The 25,220-nt window shown below is 55.8% G+C and overlaps 1 protein-coding gene across 2 annotated transcripts in view; it reads right to left on the bottom strand.

Annotated features, from left to right (window-relative positions):
* Nucleotides 1-25,220, bottom strand: part of Adamts14 (ADAM metallopeptidase with thrombospondin type 1 motif 14) — a 75,054-nt gene that overhangs the window by 26,161 nt on the left and 23,673 nt on the right. The window contains exons 4-7 of one of the 2 annotated variants that reach the window (XM_040272542.2): nucleotides 21,721-21,911; nucleotides 4,530-4,613; nucleotides 3,790-3,937; nucleotides 1,355-1,460 (exon numbers count right to left, since the gene is read on the bottom strand). In XM_040272542.2, coding sequence (XP_040128476.2) covers nucleotides 1,355-1,460; nucleotides 3,790-3,937; nucleotides 4,530-4,613; nucleotides 21,721-21,911 — 529 coding nt within the window. Of the gene's footprint in view, nucleotides 1-1,354; nucleotides 1,461-3,780; nucleotides 3,938-4,529; nucleotides 4,614-21,720; nucleotides 21,912-25,220 lie in introns of both variants that reach the window. The other variant, XM_040272540.2, reaches the window with a different exon arrangement.

The raw sequence follows: 25,220 nt of genomic DNA on the forward strand, positions 1-25,220 counted from the left end.
CTGGGGCTCCTCTGTTCTCTCCTCCCAGCACCAGTCTCCCTCCTCAAACCCCACCCTCATCACTATCTCCCATGGCTAGCCCCACCCACTGCTGCTCCAGGACACCAGCCCAGGCCACCTGCCCGTGGGCTGTCGGCTACAGCACCCCCCATCCTGCCACCATCAACTCGAGCGCCACGTACGTCTCCCACCAGGCTGAAGGCACAGACTTAGGTCAGGAGATCTAGACCTTTCCCTGAGCCCTCCAGGTGCCACCCTTAAACTCTCCCAGACCCCAGACATACCCCAGAGCTCCGTGCTTGGTAGGTACTGCCCAAGATAGTTAAATTTTAAAACTTTGCTCTTTGTGGCTAGTATTTAATGCCAAAGCCCAAACCTCCCCATATTTTTAATAATTCCAGGTGGCAGCATCTGGCCCCGACCCCCAGGCAGACACATGGGCCCCCTAAGCTCATCCTTGTCTCTCCACAGGGAGGAGCCTCTGCTCAGGAAGAGTGGGCGCCCCTGTCCTCTCCAGGAAGAGGAACTCCTGGCTCCAGAGAGATGCAACCATCAGCTTCCACAGCAGGGAGGCACCGCCGTGTCGCTGGTGCCAGCCCCTGTGTCACAGTGGAGGTAACCAAGGCCCAGGGAGAGGAGGCACCACTGCTGTGGGAGAAACGGAGCCAAGGGCATCCCTTAGCCGTGCCTCTGTGGATGGAAGCCCAGACGCGTGGCCTGTGCACATTGTCACCTGACACAGGGGACGTGGCTCTTTCTTTCCAGTCCATCTGTTTCAGGTATCTCTCTCGGGCTCTCCACTGCAGCCCTGTTCCTAGAACAGGGCCTGCAAGAAACACCGGTTGAATGAATGAATGAATCTGCTGTAAACAACCTCGGTGCAGAGCCCACAGCCAGCCCCTGCTGGCCTGCTGCCTGGGCTTCAGTGTGCCTGTTTGTGATGGGCTCGGGCCAGCTCTCCCGTGAGCACAGGGCCCTGATGTGAGCTGGATCGGGTCTCACCAGGACCTTGAGGCGAGGGCAGGTGGAGGGAAGCCAGGGACGGAGACCACCCAGAAAACAAGCCCCAGCCTATGACAGGGACACTGCCACGGAACTTCCCAAAGGCAGGGCCACATCTGGTCCCCAGGCCCAGAATTGTTGTGGGGCCCTTGTTCCCTCTCCCTCAGGGCAGGGCCTCCCTCTCTGGGCACTCTGAGACCCCAGGCCTCAGCAGTAGACCAGCCTCACAGGTCTACCTGGGACGCTGGGACCACATCTGGGGAAAGCCTTCCCCCACAGGATTCCCTGGCGTTCATGGCCCAGCCCCCAGCACAGACCCACCGGTACCGCCCACCCTCCTGGTGCCACTTACACGTGGCCGGTCTCGTGGGCCACCACAAAGGCAGAGGAGAAGCCATCCTCATGGTTGAGGGCACAGCTTCTCAGGGGGTGACACATGCCAGTGACAGGCGCATACCCTGCCAGGGAGAGGGGAGAGGGCAGAGAGAGAAGTCATAGGCACATGAGGCAGGACAGGCCAGGGTCGGTGCCCAGCCTGGCCACCTCAGGGACAGCCTGGCCTGTGCTGGAGGGTCCCTAGAGAAGAAGGATGCTCCCAAAGTCCTACCCACAGCAGAGCAGACCTGGGTAGCTGCCCCCACACCCTAGGGCTCGGTGGCTCCCTCCTGGCCTGGGGGCTCCTGCTGCCTCTTCCTCTAAGCAGAGGCGGGATTTCCAGGCAGATCTGAGCCTGCGCACACTCCAAGTCGGACTCCCTCCAGTCCTGGCGTCAGTCAGTCAGTCTGCAAACAAGCTTGGGAGGCCTTCTACGCTGAGGTAGAGGGTGACACTGTGTTAGACAGTATTGGGGGGGCTAGGCACGGTGGTGTGTGCCTCAGGTCCTAGCTGTTTGGAAGGCTGAGGCAGGAGGATGGCTTGAGCCCAGGAGGGTTTTTTTGGTTGACTTTTGTTTTGTTTTGTTTGTACCAGGGATGGAACTCAGGGCCACTCAACCACTGAGCTACACCCCCAGCCCTTTTTAAAGTTTTATTTAGAGACCGGTCTCTCTGAGTTGCTTAGGGCCTCGCTCAGTTGCCAGGGCTGGCTTTGAACTCGCGATCCTTCTGCCTCAGCCTTCCAAGCCACTAGGATTAGAGGCGTGGGCCACCGTGCCCAGCCAAGCTCAGGAGTTTGAGACCAGTCTGGGCAACATAGCAAGACCCCATCTCAGGGGGAAAAAAAAAAAAAAACTTCTCTAGATATCATGGAGAAATCAGAGAAGAATCAAATCCATGCTCCTGCTCCCACCCCAGCACCCACCATTAAGGGAGGTCTGGTTTCCGGAGGACTCGGGGATTAGACTGGAGGAGGGGTGGTGAAGTGCTAGAGTTAGAGAGCAAGAGGTGGGGACAGTCCTGGATGAGCTGAAGGAAGGGGAAAGGAGTGGCTTCCAATGCAGGGGTTGAGGGGAGCAGGGAATGACATGTGGGCAGCAGAGGTGGCCTAAAGGACAGGAAAGATGACTCTCTAGAGGTCACAAAATACTGACTAAGGTGCAGTCAGGCCACACAGGAACCGTGGCAAGGCAGCAGGCTGGCTTGGGTAACGATGGCGATGGGCAACGCTTACCAAGTGCCACTGTGTGCTAAGGCGCTACTTTCAAGACCAGCCCAGGGGCTGAGCTGGGGCTCAGTGGTAGAGCATGTGCTTAGCAGGCATGAGGCCCTGAGTTCCATCCCCAGCACCACCAAGCCAAACAGAAACAAAAACTCCTCACCAGGTTATGGGCTGGGAGGGCAGGCGGAACTGGGCCTGCAGAGAGAACATCCCCTGACCTAGAGCTGCTAAGCGCTCTCTCATTTGACACGGTCTGGGGAGCCTAATGAAAAGCTGTGGTGGGAAGGAGGTCTGGGACTGGCCACCTGCCCTGTCATTACATACGTAAGTGTGTGTGCGTGTGTGTGTGTCTGTGGGTATATACATGGGTCTGGGTATCCACATGTGTGTCTGTAGGTGTGCATGCTCCATCTTGCATCTGCATGCATGCATGTGTCTGTCCGCCACATTTGGGCTGTCAGTGATTCGTATGAGAAACCCTTGGATAGGCAGGGTGGGCTCACTTATTTCCAGCATTAAAACCAGAAAAAACTAGAAAGCCCTCAACGTAGGGCCTGGAGAGCCAGTGTGGGCTCAGGCCTGTCTCCCAACTGCGGTGGGGCATGGGCAAGACTCTTCTCCATGCTCTGCCTCAGTTTCCCCATATGGGAAACCCGGGGGTCAAAGTCACACGTTTGCAGATGCTCAGTTGCCGGTACACTGTCATGGACATTTCATGCCTTCCACGGCCCTTTGAGCAGCCATGGAACGAAGGAAGACATAGAGTACTGTTCTCCCCATTTGAGAGTTGGAATAACCCAGAGGATGATGAGATCTTGGATCCCTGGGCAGTGATGCTTGGAGCAGGGTGGACTGCCTTTCCTGCAGGCCACACAACTGTCCCCCAAGTGCTCACAATCTACAACAAGGATAGCAGGACATGATGTGGACAGAAATATCTTAAAAGTCACCCGGGGGGTCTTTAAGAAGCCAGGCTCTGGGACATTAAGCACCAGGCCCAGGGCTTGACCACTCCCAGCTGCCTGCAGGCTGAACTAAAAGAATGGGCACCTGCACGGGGACCCTTTGACTCGCCCTGGTCTCCAAGTTCACCCATCTGTCCACCCAGGTCCTGAACCCTCCCACTGACCTGGGGCAAGCCCCACAGGAAGCCCGTCCACCCCCTGGCCCAGCCCACGGTACCTGGCATACCTGAGGGCCCAAAGTTCTGCCGGGTGAGGAAGATGACGTGGTCATGGTGCTCCGCGTGGCCGGGGTCCTGGCGCTGCTGGGAGTGTGCCCAGCGACACACCTGTTCCAGGCTGCGAGAGGGGTTCCCACGCTCGATCAGGCTCAGAGACTGCGGGGGGAGGAGCAGCAACAGCAGAGTGGTCAGAGCCCGGGTGCCAGAGGCCGCTCTCCCTCCACTATGTTGGAGGCCCCAAGGCCCAGGGGACGGCAGTGCGCATTCCAGACATCCCCAGCTCTCTGCACGTGGCTGCCCCTGGCACACAGCCTTCCCTGCTTCAGGGGTGTTCACCAGCCACCCCCGTGCCGTGCCCATGCGTGTGTCCCTGAGGAATGACACATGCTATTCCCAACCCCTCAACTAAGCGTCCAGGCGGAGCTGTTCTGAGCGTCACACGACACTCTATTCACTTCCTCCTCTCGTCTTCTCAGCTGCCCGTGGAGGGAAGCTCAGCTGTTACCCCATATGGAGAATGAGTGACTGGCCTAAGAGTGGAGAGCCGGGGCTCAGCCTGTCAGGGCCTGCCTGGGTCAGTGCCTCAGTTTCCCTTCAGTTCCCCAAGAAGAGGGACCAGGACTGTCAGTTCCCCTCCCGAAGACGTGGCAGGTTCCCCAACACCTGCAGCCTGGTTTCCCGGATGCTGGCCCACATGGCTGCTCCTACCCTCGCTCCAAACCCCACCTGCTGATAGGCGGGGCCTCACCTGGCGGTAGCCGACCATGACCAGACGGACGAGGGCGATGTTCACGTGGGCCCCCAGGGACTCGTCGTGGTAAATCTCATCCACCTGCAAGGACAAGAGCGCACATTCACCGGGAGCTTTCAACACGCCAGGTCCTGGGTCCGGTATCCCCCGGTGGTACCCCACTTCACCCCACCATGGCCTCATCAGACAGGCATTCCTATCCCCACCTTACCAGGGAGGAAACTGAGGTTGAGAGGTCACCTGACTTGCCCAGGGACACACAGCTAACAGGAGCTGGGAGTCGGGTCCTGGAGCCCTCAATCCCAGTGCTGAGCTCTTTCTGTGATGCCAAAGCGAGTGTGGGGAGGGAAAGTGGGCAGTGTCCAACTCAAGCCCCTGACCAGACGCTCATCTTTCCACATCCCTGAAGAGGCCCTGCCTGGGAACCCTGGCTCGAGCCCCCCGGCCTTTTCAATTGCCCCTGGAGCAGCAGCTTTTCCCCTACTGCCAGGCAGAGATCACATTTTGCTTGTTTCATGGAAAATATTCTGTGTCTTTACAAGCATGATAAATGCATGGGGTGTGCTGTCGTTCCTATAAATAATTCCCCAGATGGAGCTTCAGAGACTCACAGAGAAATGACTTGCTCAAGAAGAGACACAGCAATGATGAAGTGTCTCCTGGAGTCCTCAGTTCAAGTCCCAGCCCTGCCCTTTGTGAGCCCACTGATTGGGACACAACAGGGAATCCCTTAGAACCTCTGTTTCTTTTTCTGCAGAATGGGGATAATAATGGCTATCTCAACATCTGGAAACCACGAAGGAGTGGCATAAGCCCAGAGGCTTGGTCAGCCATCAGCGATGGAGGCAGAAGTGGAGGCCAGCCTCTGACTCTTGCTCACATGGCGTGCTTCACAAGGAGCAGAAATGGAGTTTCATGGCCTAGTCTTACCACTTCCATCTCCCCCAGCCATCCAGTCATCAATTCTTTTCCACTCATAAGTAAAGAAACCTCACTTACAAAGAGACTGTTGTCCCCCAAACAGAAGAACAGTGCTTCCCACCACATGTGTGTGGGAGTCCCATGGGGGAGGGGAAGGCTGGAGGGGACCTGGAGACCTGCTCCCGTGGACACACCCCTCCAGGGCCAGCCAAGGCTGGAGCCAGGCTGTGGGCTCAGAGCTGCAGCAGCAGAAGCTCATGCACCACGGAGCCCCAGCCCTGCCCACTCTCCCAGTGCCCAGAACTGGCACCTGACCAGTTCATCAACATGCGGACTCCACAGCAGCCAGCATCAGGCTTCCTCACAAACCTTCCTGGCGCCCATGTCTGGATCCAGTTGAGTAATGAGACCAAAGCTTGTGCCCGCTGTGGGCAGGCAGCCCCTGCCAACTCCTCGCCACAAGGTAGGACAGACAGACCAATGGGCACAGGGCTCCTCCCACCCTCCTGCCCTCCCCAGCAGGAGAGAAGACCTCATGAGAACAAAGAGCCACAATGTGTAGAAATGGTGTCCTCTTGATCTGCCTTCCCAAGATGTATCCTAGGAGGGCCTGCAGGTCCCACCAGCCACACAGCAGAATTCCAACCCAAGGATGCTTGGCTGCCGGCTGAAATGATAATCCACCTGCAGTGGAGTGACTTTCCACGAAACCCAACTCTCCTGCGTCCCAAGGCTGGGACTAGCCTTCCTTCCACACTGAGGTGTGGTCAGTGTTGTGGTCCTCCCTGGTCTGATGTGCTGTTAGCAGACCAAGGATGCACCACTAACAAAACAACCCCAGTGTTGAGAGCCACAGCCAAAGGGGCCCCAGCAAACTTCCAGCTGATTGGCTCACAGCGGCCCCAGCAAACTTCCAACTGCCAGCTGATTGGCTCCTCTGCGGTGATGCTCATTGGGCTGTTTCCCCGCCCTTTCAGACCATGGAGCTGCTCATTGGGGAACTCTTTTGGCTCCGCCCATTCGACCCAGCCAATCGGCCTCAAGAGCAGGAGGAGTGGGGGGTTGAGAGGCTTGTGGGAAGCCGGTGGTGGCAGTTGGGCTCTGAGGGAATTCCTGAAGAGATCGTGTGGTGTGGCGTGTGTGTTCTAAAAATAAACTTCGTTTCTGCTTGATAAGTGGCTCGTGAATTGTGCCCAGCCAGACTGCGGCACCCGTGTATGCCTCACTAGTACCTGAAAGCCCACCAGCTGTCCTGAACAAACCAGGAACAGAAGAGAAGAGAGAGAAGCAGAGGAGAGCTGTCATTGGGACTTGGGTTAGGGCATCTGCTGGGTCTCTGCCTTCCTGCACATGTCCGTCAAGCAGGTTGGACCATGCAGACAGCTGCCAGGAGCCCTGTCACCTGTCAGACACCCTATATCCACTGTCCGCCTCCACAGGTTCAATCAACTGTGGACTGAAAATCTCTGAAACACACTGTCTATATTGACATGTTCCCTGTTTTTTTTTTTCTTCTTGCCATTATTGCTTAAACAGTGCACTGTAATAACTATTTATGTAGCATTTAAATGCATCAGGCTGTATAACCTAGAAATGACAAAGTACATAGAAAAACTGCACAGGAGACACAGGGAACTTGAGCTCCCACAGATTTTGGTTTCCACAGGGATCTTAGACCCAGTCCCCCTCCCCAAGCTCTGAGGGATGGCTGTCATTCATTTCTGTCCCTGAGCAGGATAAATCCACTCATCGAGGACTTCAGTGGCCTTTGTTCCAATGGCCACCACCTCGAGCCAAGGACCGCTATTGGTGGGGTTGGCCTTGCCGTTCCGAGTTCCCTGCTCGGGTCCCTCTCTGGAGCCCTGGCACGCCCAACTGCACTCAGCTGTCAGCTCACCCTGGAAGCAGGGACCTCCCTGGCTCTGGCTCCGCTGGAACTGTTTTGGGGTTTGTGCAAGCCAAGGAAGTGGCCAGCCAGGGCTGCCGTGTTGGCGGGCACTGCAGGGGTCAGCTGGCACACGGCGCCACAGCCAGGTGTGGCTAGCTGGGACGCCCGGAACCCCAGCCCCTCTGGAACACATTCACAGGCTGCCTGACGGGCTCCAGCCTGGATGTGCACCCAGGGCCTGGCCATGTCAGCCACAGCCTCCCATGGCTGCCCCACAATGCCAGAGGTAAGGCCAGGGAGCCAGCTCCGGGGAGATCAGCCAAAAGACACCCCCACAGGGCAGGAACAATGCTGCTGGTTTTCTTGCCTCTCCTCCCTGAGCCAAGTTCAAGGTCACCTCTGCTAGGACACCCCCCCCCAACCTCCCAGGTTAGGGTTTGACACAGTATATTAACCTGAGATAGCCTCTGGGTGTGCACTAGAAAAACAAGCAAAGGTCGGGACTCTGGCCCGAGAAACAACAGCAGAGCGATGGGGTTGAAGAGCAAGCTGATATTTCCCAAGCACCTACTATGTGCCAGCACTGGGCCAAGTGGCTTTGAATGCAACCTCACAACAACCCTGTAGAGAGAGGAATTATTCCCACCTCATAGGCAAGATATCCGAGGTTCAGGGAAGTGAAGTAACTTGCCCAAGGCCTCCCAGCTGGGAAGTGGAAAGGCTAGAATTTGAACTCAGATCTCTGTGGTTCTGTGGACCCTATTTATACTCAGTAGATGTTCCAAACCTGGCTGTTCTGGGCCAGATCGACTAGTATGGGCTTCCTCTGGCCTGGGAAAGAAGAGGAGCAGAGCTGGGAGGGAAGCAGGCCCTTCTCCTGGTCTTGGCCAACGGTGGCACCAGCAGGAAGCAGGTAGAAAGAGGCCTTCAGGGGCCTGGGGCCACCAGGCAGCCTCCATAGGTTCAATCGATCTGTCCCACAGCACACTGCTCCCGAGCCCTGTCTCCTCCGCCCTACTCCACAAGTTGGGGCTCCCTGTGAGGGTGGAAACCCAGGAAGATCCCGACCTCAAAACTGTGCAGTCCAGCTGAGACAGGAGGGTTGATGAGGAGGGATGTGAGATTCGGGCCCTGGGGACCTTGGGCCAGCCGACACAGAGGCCAAGGTGGAGGGGACATGCCTGGATGGGGAAGGAGAGAACGCCCCAGGGGCGGGAAACAGGACCAGGGGACAACTCAGCACGGCAGGCAGGGAGACAGGCTGGATCCCCTGCCTTGGGGCTTTCTGGAATCTCCTCCCCAACACTTCCTCCCACTATCAAAACTTCGCACACAGACTTCTGGATCACAAAAAGGCCTCCTTGTTTCCAAATGTGTGTGTGGGGGGGGTGCTCCCCATTCAGCAAACAGGCTACACGCCAGACAAGGGAAACGGCAAGGATACCCGCACCCCACCCCCCGGTCCCCGCAACCTGCATGGCCAGGAGCTCCGTCCTGTCGTCCTCCTCCAAAGGGAGGGTCAGATGCCACTTTTAAGGCTGGGGTTTCACTTGTGGTGGTGGGGAGCAGCCAGGCCTCCAGGGGGCGCCAGGGAGGCAGTGGGCAGCTCTCCTACACCAAGGCCGGGCTCCTTGGCAGAGCAGGGGCCGGGGGAGCCTGGCAGAGAACCCAGAGTTCCCTCTCTCCTAGGGAACATTGCTCCTGTCCTCCTCCTGTGTGGTGGCCAGGTAAGGCAGGTCTCAACCAAGAAGGGAACAGCGGGTGGGGACAACGCTAAGAAAGCGAAACCCTGGGGTATTAAACCACCTGTGCTCACACAGAAGCAAGGACACTAACTGACACCAAGGGCTGGCAAGCCTGCAGGGTGCCTCCCCCACAACCTGCCCAGAGCGCTGTACTCACCCTTCTCTTTTCAATTACAGGTTGATTATCCCTAACCTGAAAATCCAAAACCTGAAATGCTCCAAAATCCAAAACTCTTTTGAGCACCCGCCTGATGCTCCAAGTGGAAAATTCCACACCTGGCTTCTTGTAACATGTCATAGTCAAATGCAGGTGCACTCAAAATGCTGTATAAAATTACCTTGGGGTTACGTGTCTAAGATGAATCTGAAACATAAATGAATTTCATGTTTAAACATGCATCTCATCTCTAGGATAGCTCATTATGTGGATATTCCAAAACCCAAAACACTCCTGGTCCCAAGCACTTAGATAAAGGATTTCCACCTGCAATAAACCTTTAACTTGAGAATAGCTTTAGATTCGTAGAAAGTTGGCACAGAGATTGCTCATGCACTCTGCAACCACTAGCAACACCTGTAACTCTGGTGCATTTGTTACAACTACTGAGCCAATACTGATACATTGTTAACTTTCTGTAAATCCCCCTAATTATTCCCTAATATCCTCCATATCCCCCAGGTACCAGGGATTGAACCCAGGGGCATTTAACCACTGAGCCACATCCCAGCCCCTTTTTATATTTTATTTAGAGACAGGGGCTCACTGAGTTGCTTAGGGCCTCGCTAAGTTGCTCAGGCTGGTTTTGAACACGAGCCTGCCTCAGCCTCCTGAGTCACTGGGATGACAGGTGTGTGCCACCACGCCCAGCCTAATGTCCTTTTTTGCTCCGGGGTCCCATTCAGGACGTGACACTGCATTTTGTGATCCGTCTCTGAAGGTTGCCTGGGTCTGTTCCTCCTCTGTGGTGGCTTCTTAGACCTTCCTGGCTTTTGACGGCCTTAGTGGTTTTGTGGGAGACTGGCCAGGTCTTTCGTGGACTCTGCTTCCATTTGGGCCTGTTCTTCTCATGGTCAGACTGGGCTTCTGGACTCGGGAGAGGACAATCTCCGAGGTAAAGCACTGTCTCCTCACACCAGGTCGAGGCTACAGACTGTGGCATGACATCCTTGTTGCGGTTTGACCATGGTCACCAGCCTATGACAGTGCTGGTCAGGTTTTCCTTGCTGTAAAGTTACTCTTTCCCTCTTTCTATACTGAACTCTTTAGGGAAAAAGTCACTGTGCGCAGCCTACATTAAAGGAGTAAGTGATTAAACTTCACCTCCTCACCAGTGAGGAAGCTACATGAATTATCCAGAACCCCTCTGCACAGAGGATCTCATCTCCCTGATTTGTCTACTTACCAGCATGGACTCAGGGATATTTGTTTTGTACTTTGGGTTATAATTTAATGCTCAGTGATTTCTCTTGTTGTTCGTTCAAATTGCCCGGTTCTGGCCACTGGGGGCTCCTTCCACTGACTCCTGTGTACCTTTAAAGCGCTCCAAAGTTTGGGGGGTTTTTGTGCATTTGGTTTTTGGCTTTTGGGGTCTTTGTTACTTTCTGGCACTACAAAGTACTCCAAGCTCCTCCTGTACATCCCCCACCCCATTTCTAGAGCCCCCCCCACCTTTCCCAGGCTCCAAGGAGAACGGTACCTTGTCTCTATTCTCATGCTGAAAAGCAAGTGGCCCCAAGTGATGGCGAAGCTTGCTGAAGGTCAGCAAGCACAGTCAGAGGCCAAGCCCAGACCCATAGGGGCTGGACTCACACCTTCCCCGGTCACATGCTGCCTCAGAACAGGACAGATGGAGGAAGCGTGGCTGGAAGGCAGGTGGATGGCCACAATGATCCCTCCTGCCCTTTTTCAGGCTTACAAAGATGACAGCAACGTTGAGGTTCAGGCCCTTAGATCAGGCCTTTGTCTCTGTGTCCTGACCCTCCTGACCACAGGACACAAGGACTTTGCAGATGCCCTGGGTACCAGAGACACCCTGCATGTCACCTGGTCTCAGACGCCTTTCTTTTCTTGCCTTTATAATCACGGGTGACAGGTGGCCATTACAATGTGACAGTCACCACCTGTGCAAGGCGGAACCTCTTCCCTATGTCTGGTGGCTTTGCACAGCAACCACAACCTCTGAGGAGGGATGCGAGTCCTGGAGGCCGTCTGGAAACCTCGTGGACAGCTCCCTGGGAGACCAGGTGGGCCCCCACACCAAGCTTGCAGAATGGATGCTGTGGCTCAGATGAAAACACAGAGATGACCGTGGAGCAGTCACACTGCCCTGTTCCTGATGGCGGCCAACTGTGCTGTGGGAGGAGCCCTTGCTCCAACAGCTCGCTGAGAGGGAGCTGGAGGGGTGGGCCTCAAAGTGCAGAAGGAACCGGAAACCCTGAGCTCCTGGTGCCATCACCGCTGCACACTCCCAAGAATAACAGGACAAAACCCTGAGTCCCCGGGAGGCTGAGGCTCCTCTGAGGAGACAGAAACGTGCTAGGGGATGGTAAAGCATGAGAGCAGAGTTTAACCAGGAGCACATATTTTTTTTTCTTTTTCTTTTTCTTTTTCTTTGTCGTACTTGGGATTGAACCCAGAGGTGCTCTACCACTGAGCTACACTCTCAGTGCTTTTAATTTTTTTATTTTGAGACAGGGACTTGCTAAGTTGCCCAGGCTGACCTTGAACTTGAGATCCTCCTGGCTTCATCTCCCGAGCTGCTGGGAATAGAGGCATGTGCTACCGTGCCCGGCTTCCTTTTTTCTTTCTTAGGTGCACAAAATAATGCGGCATCTGACAACCGTGTCTTACAGTTGATGAAATGTGTGAAGTATGTGTTCACACACGTGTGAACCTGTCTGTGTTCACACCTCTTATTTGGTATGGAATACACAGGTACCAAAGGTGTTTTTCCCGTGTGGACGAGTAGATATGTTCATGTGCTCAGGCATACATGTCACACGTGTGTATGAATGTGTGTGTGTGTGTGTGTGTGTGTGTTTCTGTGTGTGTGTGTGGTGGATAAGCATCAGCAATATGCTGCTGTCTGTGGCCTGAGACCCCTGCCCTCACTGGCCCGGGGGCTGAGCCACACTGTAGCCAGGCTGGGCCAGGTTTCCCCTGGGTCTGAGCACAGACCTCACCAGGCACCACACTCCCTGTTGTGACGCATTGGCCAGCCCTGTCCCCATGGTCACTACTGAGGTCTTGGAGAATATGGTTGCTCTCATGGCCACAGGAGGAGGGTGCTGGGTCACCTGAGTTGTTTCCTGTTGATACATGTCCCCTCATCCAAGTTCATGACATGGCTCTGTATTTCCAAGGGTTGGTGTGGGCTACAGCGAACAGCGTCAGCTGCCTTCTAACCAACACACTTCTGAAAGGTGTGGCTGTCTCCAGGACTCCCTGGAGCCTACAGGCTGGCCTGGCCCATTCCCCTGGGAGCCAAATGCTCAGTCCACCTCACACCCAGGCTGTTTGGGCAGGGTGGCTCCAGAAGGCACAGGGACGGAACCACCCAGCCCAACAGAGTTCCTTTCACAAGTCCACAATGCTGGGCATTTATCCCCCACAACCTATTTGTAAAATGCGGCAGCCTTTATGTGCGGAGCTGGCCTGTGTGTAAACAGGCAGCCTGAAGGCCGGACGCCTGAGCTCTGCCACCCACCACAGCTGCATGAGCTCACCTCCCCGAGCCCAGCTGCACTCACCTGTGGGTGTGGAGGAAACACACCTAAGGATGGAGGACGGAAGGCGAGGGCTGTCATCATTTGGAGCAAGAGCTGACCCAGAGCACATGCTCAGTCAACAAGCTCTGTTAGTTTAAGACTCTGCTTTCCAGTTTGGGAGCCCTTTAGATCATCCCAGAAATAGTTTCAGAAGTCTCACCTCCAACAAGTGGGCTCCAGGACCGGGAAGCACTTGGTGGACCATCAAACTCCCTTCCCTTGGAAGTACTCCTTATTAAATGTCTCTCGTGACAGAACTGCAGCTCATCCTTTCTCTTGGATAAGCAACTGTTTTGAAGATGTAAATACCTGCACACAGCAACTGCGGTGAATACCATAGGGCAGGGGTCTCCACTTGCCGCCACCCACAAGGTTGATAATTGTTGGTAGCGGGGAGCTGCCTGTCCACCGTAGGGAGTTCAGCAGCACTCCTGGCCTCTACTCCCTAGATGCCAGTAGATCCCCTCCTCCAGCTGTAACAACAATAATAGCAATGAAAATCTCTCCAGCCAGGCATGGTGGTGCACACCCATAATCCTAGCAGCTCTGGAGGCTGAGGCAGGAGGATCTCGAATTCAAAGCCAGCCTCAGCAACTTAGCACGGTGATAAGCTACTCTGTGACATCCTGTCTCTAAATAAAGTATAAAAAAGGGGCTGGGGATGTGGCTCAGTGGTTAAGCGCCTCTGGGTTCAATTCCTGGTACAGGAAAAAAATAAAAGAACCAGTGCCTTGGGCTTGGGGTGTGGCTCAGAGGTAGAGCACTTACCCTAGAGGCCCCGAGTTTGATTCTGAGCACTGCCAAAAAAGGGGGGGGGAACCCCACACTGCCTTAAAGTGAATGTGCTTTTGCCTCTAATAAGGCCGTGGAAGGTATTTGAAGAGACAAAAAAAAAAAAAACAAAAAACAGAAAGAACCAAAACAGGGAGGGGAGGATTTGAAGTCTGCATCCCGCCAATGTCAGGGATAAGGAGGCCCTTTGCAGGTTTACCTGCACCCCAAAGGAAAAGGTTTCTCATGTACCCTCCCTCAGCACAGAAGCAGTGTTTGGGGGACTCCAAATCAGCTTTGATCATGATATTTGACACATGTCACATGCCAAAAAAAATGCCACCTTAATAGGTGAGACCACCAAGACCCTGGTCCGACAGCCATGGGCAGTGAACCTCCTAGGTCTAGGAGGGGTGTGGAGCTCTTTTGAGCGGGCACCTGGGTGGGTCCCAGCAGATCAACAGAGCTGGAAGCTCACTATGATTGGCAGAGGCACCAGCCAACGTCTCCCAGGCAACCGACCCCAACCCATTGTACTGTCAGCCAGGTGAGGCAGAGACAGGTGGGCTGCCGCGAGGGGTCCCAGGGAGAACAGGCTGGCAGCATCCAGCTGCAGCCTGTGTGGGTGAGGAAGGATGAGGGGGCCTCTTTGTCTCTCCTCTCCTTTTCCCTCTGCTCCAACTCCAGGCCCTGGATCCCCACATCCAAGGCAGCACCCCTGGGCAAGGAGAGGGTCCTGGTAGCACCTGGCAGGCACAGCCAGGATCCAGGAACTGGAACCTGCCCAGGGGAGAGGCTCTGGTAACTGACTCCCCACGGGAACCCATCCTAGGCAGACCCTCCTTCTAGAAAGTCACCACACTCTTCCCACCTCCCCTCTGTGAGCTGGAGTCTCCCTTCTCCCCGTCCTGAGAGCTGTTTGAGGTCAAGCTCTGCAAGGCGACAGAATAGAGGGGGTATGATCTTTGGATTCAGAGAGATGGGCCCCCAAAGCCTGCCTCTGTCACTCATGAGCTGTGCCGACTCTGAGCAAGGGCTTGGTCAGGTCCCGACCCTCAGAGGATGCAAAAAGGATGAGGCCACATAAAGCCTCAGGTGGGGACTCCATCTGTCAGCGTGGGCTCCACAGGCCACACCGGGCTGGAGCAGGCCCTCCACTGGCCTTGGCTACCCTCTCTTCCCCAAGAGAAGGGACATCGTCAGGACTCTTCCTCCTGCTCTTGACACCTGAGCCTGTGCGGTCTCATACTGTCCCTCCACAGCCCAACCTCCAAAGCTCTCTGCTTGCTTTTGCCACCTGTCCCATGCAGCTCAGGCTGCCTCCAGGCCCTGCCCAAGGAGTCCCTAGAGGCCTGGCCAGCACTCTCCTCACCCCAGTCATTCTCTGCCTCCCCCAAGGCTGGCTTGGCTCTCACCCCTCCAGAAGACCCTCCTCCCTCGAAGTCTGCAGGAACCACACCCCCTCTAAGCCCCTTAGGCACTGTCCTCGATGGTTCCCTAATTATTACAGATTGAGGGTTATCTGCAGCCAGACCAAAGCTTCTAGAACTGAAGTCTGTGTCAACGGGCACTCACTCAATGCTAGAAGCCCTCAGGAAAGTGACCTAGTAAAATGGGCAAACTGAGGCACAGAGACAGGTCCACCCATGGACGGAGGGATGCGCAGCTGTGAATATTCACAGCCCATCTCTAAGTTAATGCAAAAGAAAACAGGAGGGCAGGCCAGCGCCGGCACGTCCTCAGAGCTGCCCCTGACAACAGCAGTGCCCAGGCCTGGTCAAGTGATCACCGGCACCTTGCCAACAGCTTCAGCCCTCCTCCAGGTCAGCACAATGGGGCCGTCCATCCTGGGAACCAGAGCTCCTCTCCAACCCTCCCAGCCAGCCCTGGCCCCCCAAAGCAGGATCAGACAGGGTCATGGGCAGACAGGAGCTACGAGGCACCAGCCAAGGGACACTCTTTCCATGGGTGTGGTGAAGTCCCAAGGGGAGTGGTGCTGACCACATTCCAGCCAAAGAAAGCCCACACACACTGATGAGCTAGGGGTCCCCTGGGAGGGAGAGGCTGTCGGCTGTCCATCCGCTCACCTTCAGGGTGGGAAGTCGGTTTGGCTGTCCCTCCACTATGCCTGGGAAGTCACAACCCCACACCACCCACTTAGCCAGGTGGCAGTGGCAGATCTGCAAGGCCACGCCCGTCTCGATGGCCTGAGCCTCTCCCTGGAAGATCAGGGGCCCGTGGGAAGTGCTGCTCAACAGGCTCAGCCTATCGCAGGCTCCGCGTTCCCCCACTCTCAGGGGCAGCCACCGCCTGGCCTTCAGCCCTCTGGAAGCTCTGGGAAGACCACTGCTCTCCTGCGCATCCTGCTCCTGCAGGCAGACGACCCAAACAGCAGTCTCCAGGGCAGGCCCTCAGGGCACGGTCTTTAGGGGAAGCTGGCGTGCTCCCCGGCCAAGCTAGTGAGTCATGAGCTGGAGGTCAAGGGTCAAAAGCCAGAACAGGATAATTGGGCCAAGAGAGCTGGATAGAGCCATGTTAGCCTCCTCCCAGTGAAGCTCCTGGGACATGAGGCGGGGCCCGGGGAAGGACAGACAGGTGGCTGGCCTCCGCACCGTGACCCTGGAGGACTGACAGAGGAGCCTCCCACCCTTCCCCACGGCTGTCCAAGCCCCCCACAGCTCCAGGTCTGAGGATCTTCCGGATCCTTCTGAGTCGTCGTGGTTTAGTCTGGGCAATCTTCAAAAGTGCTCTTTGGCCTGAGGAAAGAAACGGCTCCTTTTGTGACCCATCCAAAGACCTTCACCCCTGTCCAAGGGAAGCCCCCAAACGCCCGGCTGGAGAACAAGTTCCTGTCCACCCCACGGCCTTCCTGGCAGCTCCGCCTTCAGCCCTACGCCCCCAAGGTGGGTTTCACCTTCTGCCATAGCCCCTGAGGACAAGGCCTCTACCCACCAGGTCACCTGAGCCCCTCAGGGCCTCTAGAGGGACTCAGACCTGAGCAGTCAATGGGTCTGGTGGCCAGGGGCGGGTACAGCTAAGGGCACACAGTGGCCCAGAACCCACAAATACAGCCCACTGCAAGCAGTGACCTTGGGGACCAGCACAGGGTCAAGGCCTTCCAGGGTCCATGCATCTCCAAGGGCGCTTCTTGGGGGCCGCCCCTGGACTATGGGGACCCACCTGGCCCCTCAGTGGTAGAGAGGTGACTGTAAGCTCGAAATTCAGTAGAGGCAGAAAGAAGTCTCCTCAGAGCCTCCCGCCTGGCTAACAGCAGCAAGTTCTAGAAAGTGAGGCCCCCAGAAATCCTCTTGGGGAGCCTCATGCCATAAAGAATGACCCCTGGAGCCTGCGTAAGCAAGGTCACCACAACCTCCCCATCTCCTCTGTCCTAAAAATCCATCTGCCTGGTGTAAAGAAGCCAATTTGTCCTTCTGGGGGCCTCTTCTCCTCTCTCTATTTCTCTCCCTACTAAGTTAGTTATGGATCCCCAAATGGAGACCACCCTTCACTCACTGAGCAGGCCCTCCAGGGCTGAACCTAAGGCCTCCCCCCGATGCCTGGTCAGCCACGACATCACCACCTGGCCGAGGTCCCCGAAGGGTGAGCTCTACGTGGACAGAGCAGAACCCCCATCCCAGGCCCACGGGAGCCCCGAGTTACAGACAGCCCGTGGCAGCCCAGTTTCTACAAGAACCGGAGGACACGCAGACCCTCATGAGGTTCTTGGGAGACTTGAATAAGTGAGTTCAAGCTTATCAAGAATCCGATTCTCAGAAAACCATTCTAACAATTACTGCAGCGATCCACTGGCCACTGTCGGGGACACATGGCAATGCCACCCCTGAGCGCCGGGGCTCCACAAGCTATTTGAGTGTGCTGGGGGGTGGTACGAGTGACTGAATCGAGAGACACTCTTCTTTTGTCTGCTTGCTTCCTGGGAATGGCTCCGACTCCACCTCATTCCCACCTGCAGTGCTGGGCTCTGACCTGGTGCGTTCGAGTCAACCCTGTCCTGATAGCAGTGAGTCCAGGGATGGCCATGATGTGCCCTGAGAGGACCAGAGGGTCCCTTTAGCCTCTAAGTCCAAGGAGCAGGAGGTGTGAGCATCTCCACCATGAGAGAGAGCGTTGGTTCCCTCCACCAAGAACAGAGAGGGGAGGGGATGCCTGAGGCTACAGTCCCACGGTCCCCAGAGCTGGCATGTCCTGCAGCTCTTACATGAACTGTGGGCATGTGAGCAGCTTCCTCCCAATAGGCCCCTCTTCCGCTGAAGAGGGTGTGAGCTGAGTCTCCCCCTGGAGACTCCCTCTCTCACAAGAGCCCGGAACACCCACCCCACCCTGCCCAGCCGCGGGGGGGAGGGGGGGGCGGCTACTGAGGCAGCAAGGCACCAAGGCACCTGGCTCAGGATGGATGACAACCAAGATGAGGCCTGAGGCCGGCGGGGAGTGGAGCCCCAGAAAGCCTAGTCCAGCTCTCCAGAACAGCAAGTCCCTTAGAAAACCAAGAAAGAGCTCCCTCCCGCCCTGGCACTCTCCAGGCCCCGCCCCAAGCTGGAATCCAGACGGCAAGCCAGGCTCCTCACACCTAGTCGGCCTCCAACTCAGGGAACGAGGACTTGAGCTTCAGTGGAAACGAGGCAGGGTCCACCTCACGCCACGCCACCCCCACCTCCGAGTCAGGTTCTGAGGAAGCCACTCCACACAGAGGGCTTTGCAGGTGACCAAGAGCCACCAGGCAAAACTCACATCTCCCTGCACAGATCCCTTCTTGGCCCGTCGGGGTGAGGTGTCTGCCTCCCCTGACCCCAAACACAGTGCGGTTCATTGGCGTAGCTGCTTCAAAATTCCTAATCACCATCCTTGTTTCTGCTCTTGGGTTTTGTTTTACAACATCTGCCCGATTCTCTCGTTGGTTAAGGAAGACCTTAAGCGCACATTTCTTCTTTCCATAGGACAGTCATGATTTAATCTTATTTGGGGAATTATCCTCTAGGAAACGGAAGAGCTCTCGGGCCGAGACGGGGTCCAGCTCACACCCTGGGGTCTTGGGCCCCAGCTCTGGATCCGAGGGCCTGGGCTCTGGACCCTCTCAGGCACCCTAGGTTGTCCTCACAGCCTCTCCTGTTCTCCATGCAGGGCCCAATCTGGCTCTCAGGCTGGCCTCCCACCAATGGGATTCCACCATGCAGTCCCGGGCTGGGCCCACCATCTGTAGGGTGTGGGGCATCCATGGGGCGATGTGTTCCCATTCGCGGCCGTCATCTCCTCCTTCCTCTTCCTCTCCCTGAGGGAGCCTTTGTTCGCATCCAGACACAGGCTCAGAGGAGACGTGATAAACATCCACACAGAGGTGTCCAGGGCCAGACTCCCCTCCCCAGGCCCCTGTCACTGGAGCTGATGTCAAGCCCCACCCTTTGATCCATGCCAGTGCTAGGGACTGCCATCTGCTGCCTTGGGCTGGGGGTGAGGTTCAGTGTGTGAGGTCCTGGGTTTGATCCCCAGAACCACGAGAGAAAGAAAAAGGGGGGGGGGACGGAGGGAGGGAGAGAAGAAGGAAGAAAGGAAGGGAGGGAAGGAGGAAGGGAGGGGAAGAAATTAAATCGAAGGAAAAAGAAATGTGCCTTCTTTTCCCATGTCCTGCTCCTCTCAGACACTATTCACTTCCACATTTATCACTCACCTGCCAGGTCTCAGATACCATGTTGGGTGCCACTGGGATTCCAGAAGTACCTCCCCTTGAGGGACTCACCTTCAGAGACTCGAGCAAAGAGCAACTTATACAGAAGACACAAAAAGACAAATAGAATAGCTGACGATAATGATGGCAGCATCACCAGAGCACTTGCGATGAGCTGGGTATAACGCCGAAAACGGTATACAGAGCAGTGGCGCACGCCTGTAATCCCAGAGGCTCTGGAGGCTGAGACAGGAGGATCGTGAGTTCAAAGCCAGCCTCAGCAGAAACGAGACACTAAGCAACTCAGTGAGAGCCTGTCTCTAAACAAAATACAAAAGAAGGCTGGGGAGGTGGCTCAGTGGTTAAGCACACCTGGGTTTAATCCCTGGTACCAAAAAAAAGTGCACATATTTAACCTGCATGATGAACCCAAAAATAGATACCACGATGGAAAGTGGAGCTGTCAAGGGGATTGACGTTAACAGCACTAACTGGGGAGTCTGAATCCAATCCCTCCCTGCCTCTGGAAAATTGTCTCTTTCACTGACAAATAGCATTTGGGTCAAAGAGCAGGCACGTGACCCAAGTCAGACAAGAGTCCTGCTGGGAATTTTCGCCTGGGAACTGGGGGAGAATCTTCTTTCATCTCTGGCCAGGGAGCTATGGGGATAGGAGTCGGGCTCAAGCTGCTGCTAGTGGCCAGAATCTGTCTTGTAGAAACGTTGCTCAGAGAGAATTAGGATGTCACAGAGAGACAAAGACACACAAACACAGTCCCTGGGAGCCTCCACTTCCAATAACTCTTCAGCCAGCTCCAACAGTCCCTCCTGCAATTCGACCCGTGAGCCACCAAGTTACCCTATTTTTCTTAATCTAGATCCAGTTGATTTTCCACCACTTGCAACCTACAGAATCCTAATCGAGGTAGGTCCCTTGCTCAAGGTCACACAGGTAATTAGGGGCTACTCTCCCAGAAGCCACCTCGCCTAAGGTGCAGTCAAGTTATGGACCACAGGCAGCAGCAGCAGCACCCTGCAGTTTTATTACCTCCAGATGTTTCCAGGAGGCCTGGTATGACCGTGGAGTTGGTGATGCTCCTCAGTCGTCCCTTCCCACTCATGTCCCTGAAGTCACATCATTATCAACAGCCACTTACAGAGAGCTGCTACATGAGGGGCCACGCTAAGCACCGTGAGCCGCATTTAATCTGCCCCGAAACCTCCTGTAGTAAGTCAGGCTGATGCTGCTCTAAAATTCAGGGGCAGAGGCTGCGGCTGGTGCTTCTGCACTAGGGCTCGTTCAGCAGGGCCCGAGGTCCTGCACCCTCCACAGCACTGGGCCCTGCCTGGGACTGTTTCCACCTGGGGTCTGGCTTCACCAGGTTGGTCCCCATCCTTCCCGGGGCCATGGCCACAGGCACCCAGATGAAGGCGCCCACCCAGAAGAGAAGCAGCGCAAGCTGGACCGCCAACGCCGAGACCCTCCTTGCTCTCTGCTCCCTGCTCCGCAGCCTGCAGGCTGAGGGGGCGCGGAGGGGTGTTCTGTTTGGCATTCACAGTGGTTTTTTATTTTAAAATTTAAAGGTTGGGAATTTTCAGTTAGAGACATGGATGTAAACTTTCCATTACAACTTTTTTTAAATACCTTTAAAAAAATACATTTTTAGCTTTTCTTGAAAACTTGGCCTTTCTGTGACCAGAGCCCCGTATCTGCAGGACAGAAGTGACAGATAAGCAATCAGATGGTAACAATAAACAGGGTGAGGAGCCCTTATCGGAAAGGGCTGGGACCAGAGTGGCACTGAGTAGCAGCAGCCCCCTTTGCACAGGGCAAGGGTCTCACCACCCATCTGCCGCCGGCCTCCCCCTCCTTCCTGGCGGGTCCCTGTGAACATCACAGCCTGCCTGGGGACGGAAGCCCTCCACAGATGGACGGCTCTCTGCTGCCTCCCAGCAGGAGTTGAGCATTTTTTATACCTTGATTTTAGTTGTTTTTTATTTTTCTGTGACTCTAGGGATGGAACCCAGTGCCTCATTCATGCTAGGCAAGTGCTCCACCACCGAGCCCCAGCCCCGGCCCAGAGCTGGGCATTGTTTTAAGGGATGAACCTGAGGAAGTCCCTTCAACTCCAGAGCAGGCATGTCTGGCCAAGTTCTGAAGCGTCCAAGCCCAGAACCTCCTGTCCACAGGCTCCTGGCTGATGGCCTGGGGGCCCCCTCAGCACAGGTAGGTGCCCACAGCCTGGGACGGATGTCAGGCCAGCCGGGCAGCCATGTCACAGCACGTGGCTGGGAGGGGGTGCCCTCTGGCTGGGGAGCGAGCAGCGACTCCCCCACATCCTCCTTGGGAAACCGCAGGCCTGAGAGGCCAGCAGGACGGCCCGGCCCGCCCTCCCCAGGGCACAGGGACACTCACGATGTTCATGAGGGTGAGCACGTAGTTCTGCACGTGCTCCTTGCCGTGGAAGCGCACCACCGAGTCGTCCACCGCCAGCAGCACCTCGATGCTGTAGCTGCCCGGCTTGGCATGGCGCCGCTTCCGCTCTGCGTCGCCCAGCCGGGCCCCCGCCAGGCCCAGCAGGTTGGGGAGGTTGCCCAGGCCGAAGGCTGGAACAAGATGGGAAGAGAGTGAGGCTGTGCTGCTCGTGGAACTGATTTCTAAGAACATTCACCTCTCCACAGTTACGGGAGAAGCCCCGATGGGGGGCCAGGGCAGGGAGGTCACCATGTCACCACTACCCTCCCAGCAGGCACCAAGGTGAGTCTGCAGGAGGGCCCCACCCTCACCAGATGGATGGATGGGGGTGGGTGATGTGGGGGGGGGCCCTGCCTTTAAGTCCACGGCCTAGGGGAGGTGGCAGAGAAGTCAGACGGGAACAATAAACCAGGGGATGATCCCTTATTGGAATGCTTGGGACCAGAGTTTCAGATTTTGGAATATTTATCTAGCCTTTGCCAGTCGAGCATCCCGAATCCAAAAATTGAGTGTGACGGCTCCTGATGGCTCTGCCCACCAGTGAGTGCATCAGCTCACACACACACACACACACACACACACACACTGCTAGGAAAAAAGAGGGAAAGGCCCTAAGAAGGGAGGATAAGGGGCAAGTACACTCTCCAGGGAGTGGGGAGAAATAACGGCTACCTCACGATGTGAGCAGAGTCTGGAAATTTCAATGCTGCAAATGAAATACTGGACTTGATCCTTGGGACCCTCCAGGTCTGTCCAACAGAGGCTCAGAGAAGTTACCTGATTCACCCTCAGTCACACAGCAAGTTAAAGGCAAGAGCCCAGATGTACACCTATGTCTCTCCCTCCTCCATTACCAGCCATCCCAAGGCCCACCCAGACTTCCCTCCCAGCAGTCACGTGGGGAATTAAAGGGAAAGGGAGCTGACATCAGCTATAGATGCTGGAAATGTCCCACCCACATTCTTCTATGTGTCCCTCCTCCATCCGGCCCTCAGGGCCACACCAGGGGCCCACCAGACCTGGGAGGCTCCAATGAGCCCACCCAAGATGCCCCAAGTGAATATAAAGTGGTGCAGTTGCTTTGCAAGAACAATTGGCCGTCCCCCAAAAATGTGGACCTAGACTTACCATATGACCCATTAATTGCACTCCTAGGTACATACCCAGGAGAACCGAAAGCATATGTTCACATAAAACTTGCACACAGACACTCAGAGAAGCACCGTCCTAAAAGCCGAGCGTGGAAACCATCCAACTGTGCTGGCGAATGGGCACATAAAAGGTGGTGTATTCATATAACGGAATATCACTCGGTCATAAAAATGAGTGAAGAGTTAATGCCCACCAGAAGGGGGAAGGACCTTGAAAACATGCTAAATAAAAGAAGCCAGTCACCACGGGCCACAGGTTACATGATTCCATTTGCAGGAACATCCTGAACAGGAAGTCCACAGAGATAGAAAGTTGCCAGGACCTGGAGGGGGAGGAACAGAAGGGACTACTAAAAGGGGATTTTTATGGGGTGATGGAGATGTTCTGGAATCAGAGAGGGTGACGGCTGACAACCTTGTGAATACAGGGGAAAATGAATTGAATCTTTAAGACAGTTAAAATAGTGAATTGTGATTTAATTTTTAAAAAGCAGCAGTGAGTTGGGCCTAGTGGACCTGCCTGTAATCCCAGCTACTCAGGAGGTTAAGGCAGAGGGATTGCAAGTTCCAGACCAGCCTCAGCAACTCAGCAAGACTCTCTCAAAATGAACAAATAAGAAGAGCTGGGGTTGTAGCTCCATGCCAGGGCACCCCTGGGTTCCTGGGTTCAATCCCCAGGGCCACAGATAAATAAACAAATGGTGGCAGCAGGCCTGGGGCAGGGCCAGAGCCTGGGCCACAAGACTGCACGCCCTGATCATGCCCAGTTCCCTCCTGGGGGCACTGGGGGAGGGAACGGGGTTACAGAACAGGCCCTGCTTGAAGAAGGAAAGTACTACTCAGGCAGTCCCAGGGGTCTGAGTGAGGTGCTATGCACCTAGAGGTCCAGCCAAGCGAACTCCCAACTCTGGGCTCGGGAGGGTCTGGATTTCTCACTGAGCCCTCCAGGGGAGCACTGCCCACCTCTACTTTGGGGCCTATCAAAGACGTGCGAGAGCACGTGAGTCTGAAGAGGGGTGTGTTAGCATGTGCAGGCACGAGTGCATGCAGGGTATGAGAGTGTGTGGGTGTGCTAGTGCAACCGTGTGTGTGTGTGCAAGTGTGGGGTTAAATGGGTATACACAGTGTGGACATGGAGGTAGGTGTAAGTGTGTGTGTACAAGTTCATCTGTGTGTGTGTGAGAGAGAGAAAGAGAGAGAGAGAGAGAAGCAGCGGCCTAGGCCATATCCTGAGTGCAAGAGGAATAGTGCCCTCTGCCCCCCAGTTCATGGGCATACATAAGACCCCTTTAAAGTCGGGGCCCAGGAGGCAGGAAGCCCCCAGGGACTCAGCTAAGCTAGCAAGCCTGTCCAGTGGAGCCCTGAGCCTCCCCTCCCGCTCCCCAGCACGGGGAGAGGAGCCACAGAATGACGGGACCATGGAGCCTGAGGATGTGTCCTCCGCGACCTCCCGGCCTGCATGGGGAAGGGGCAAGCAGCACTCCAGGGCCTGGTGGACTAGGGGAGGGGCACCTGACAGGAGGGGGACAGGCAGAGATGGGGCTGCCCAGGCTGAGGGCAAGTCCTCCAAGGGCTGGCTGCTGACCTGCTCTGGGCCATTTCCTTCCCTCCAGGCTGAGAAGCAGACCCAGAGCTGGAGGAAGCCTTTCCTCTCCCTCCAGCAGGGGACATGGAGAAAGGCAGGCCCAGGCTCATGTCCCCACAGGCAGGGTGCACGCCCATGGCTGCTCTCAAATCAGGTCACAGGTGTGCAAGAAAGTCCTCTATTGTCCCTTGTGTTTCTGAGGAAGGGCCACAGGTGGGCTGCCCACGTGAGTTTCAGCCTGAGGTGTTAAAGAGACACATCCCCGTTTCCCTGCACCTGGACTCCGACTCCGGAGCTCAGCACTTTGGCCGCTCACCGCCAGGCCAGTGGGCAGATGAGGAGTTTCACTCCGGTTCACAGCAGTGGGGCTGGACTTCCCTCAGGCCTCTCCCCAGAAGGAGGATTTATGGTCTATTGATTCAAAATTGGCCTCGAATAAAATCCAAGGGAGATTTATGGCCTTTCCCAGCCATGGTGGGGACAGTGCCCACCGCCAGCAGCCTCCTGAGCTCCGTGCCAGTCCTCGGAGCTCGCACGCCCCAGGCCTGCAGGACCCTCTGTGGTTCCTCTTCTGAGTGACACTCAGGGAGCAGCTGGGGCTTCAAGGGAGGCACTGTATGTGGGGACAGCTGGCTTCCAGGCATTCCTTCACGGGCCCAGGCATGAGGGTGTGGCCCTCCCAGGACCAGATTCCACCCAGGTCT

The sequence above is a fragment of the Ictidomys tridecemlineatus genome, chromosome 1, assembly GCF_052094955.1.
Source record: "Ictidomys tridecemlineatus isolate mIctTri1 chromosome 1, mIctTri1.hap1, whole genome shotgun sequence".
Taxonomy (NCBI): Eukaryota; Metazoa; Chordata; class Mammalia; order Rodentia; family Sciuridae; genus Ictidomys; species Ictidomys tridecemlineatus.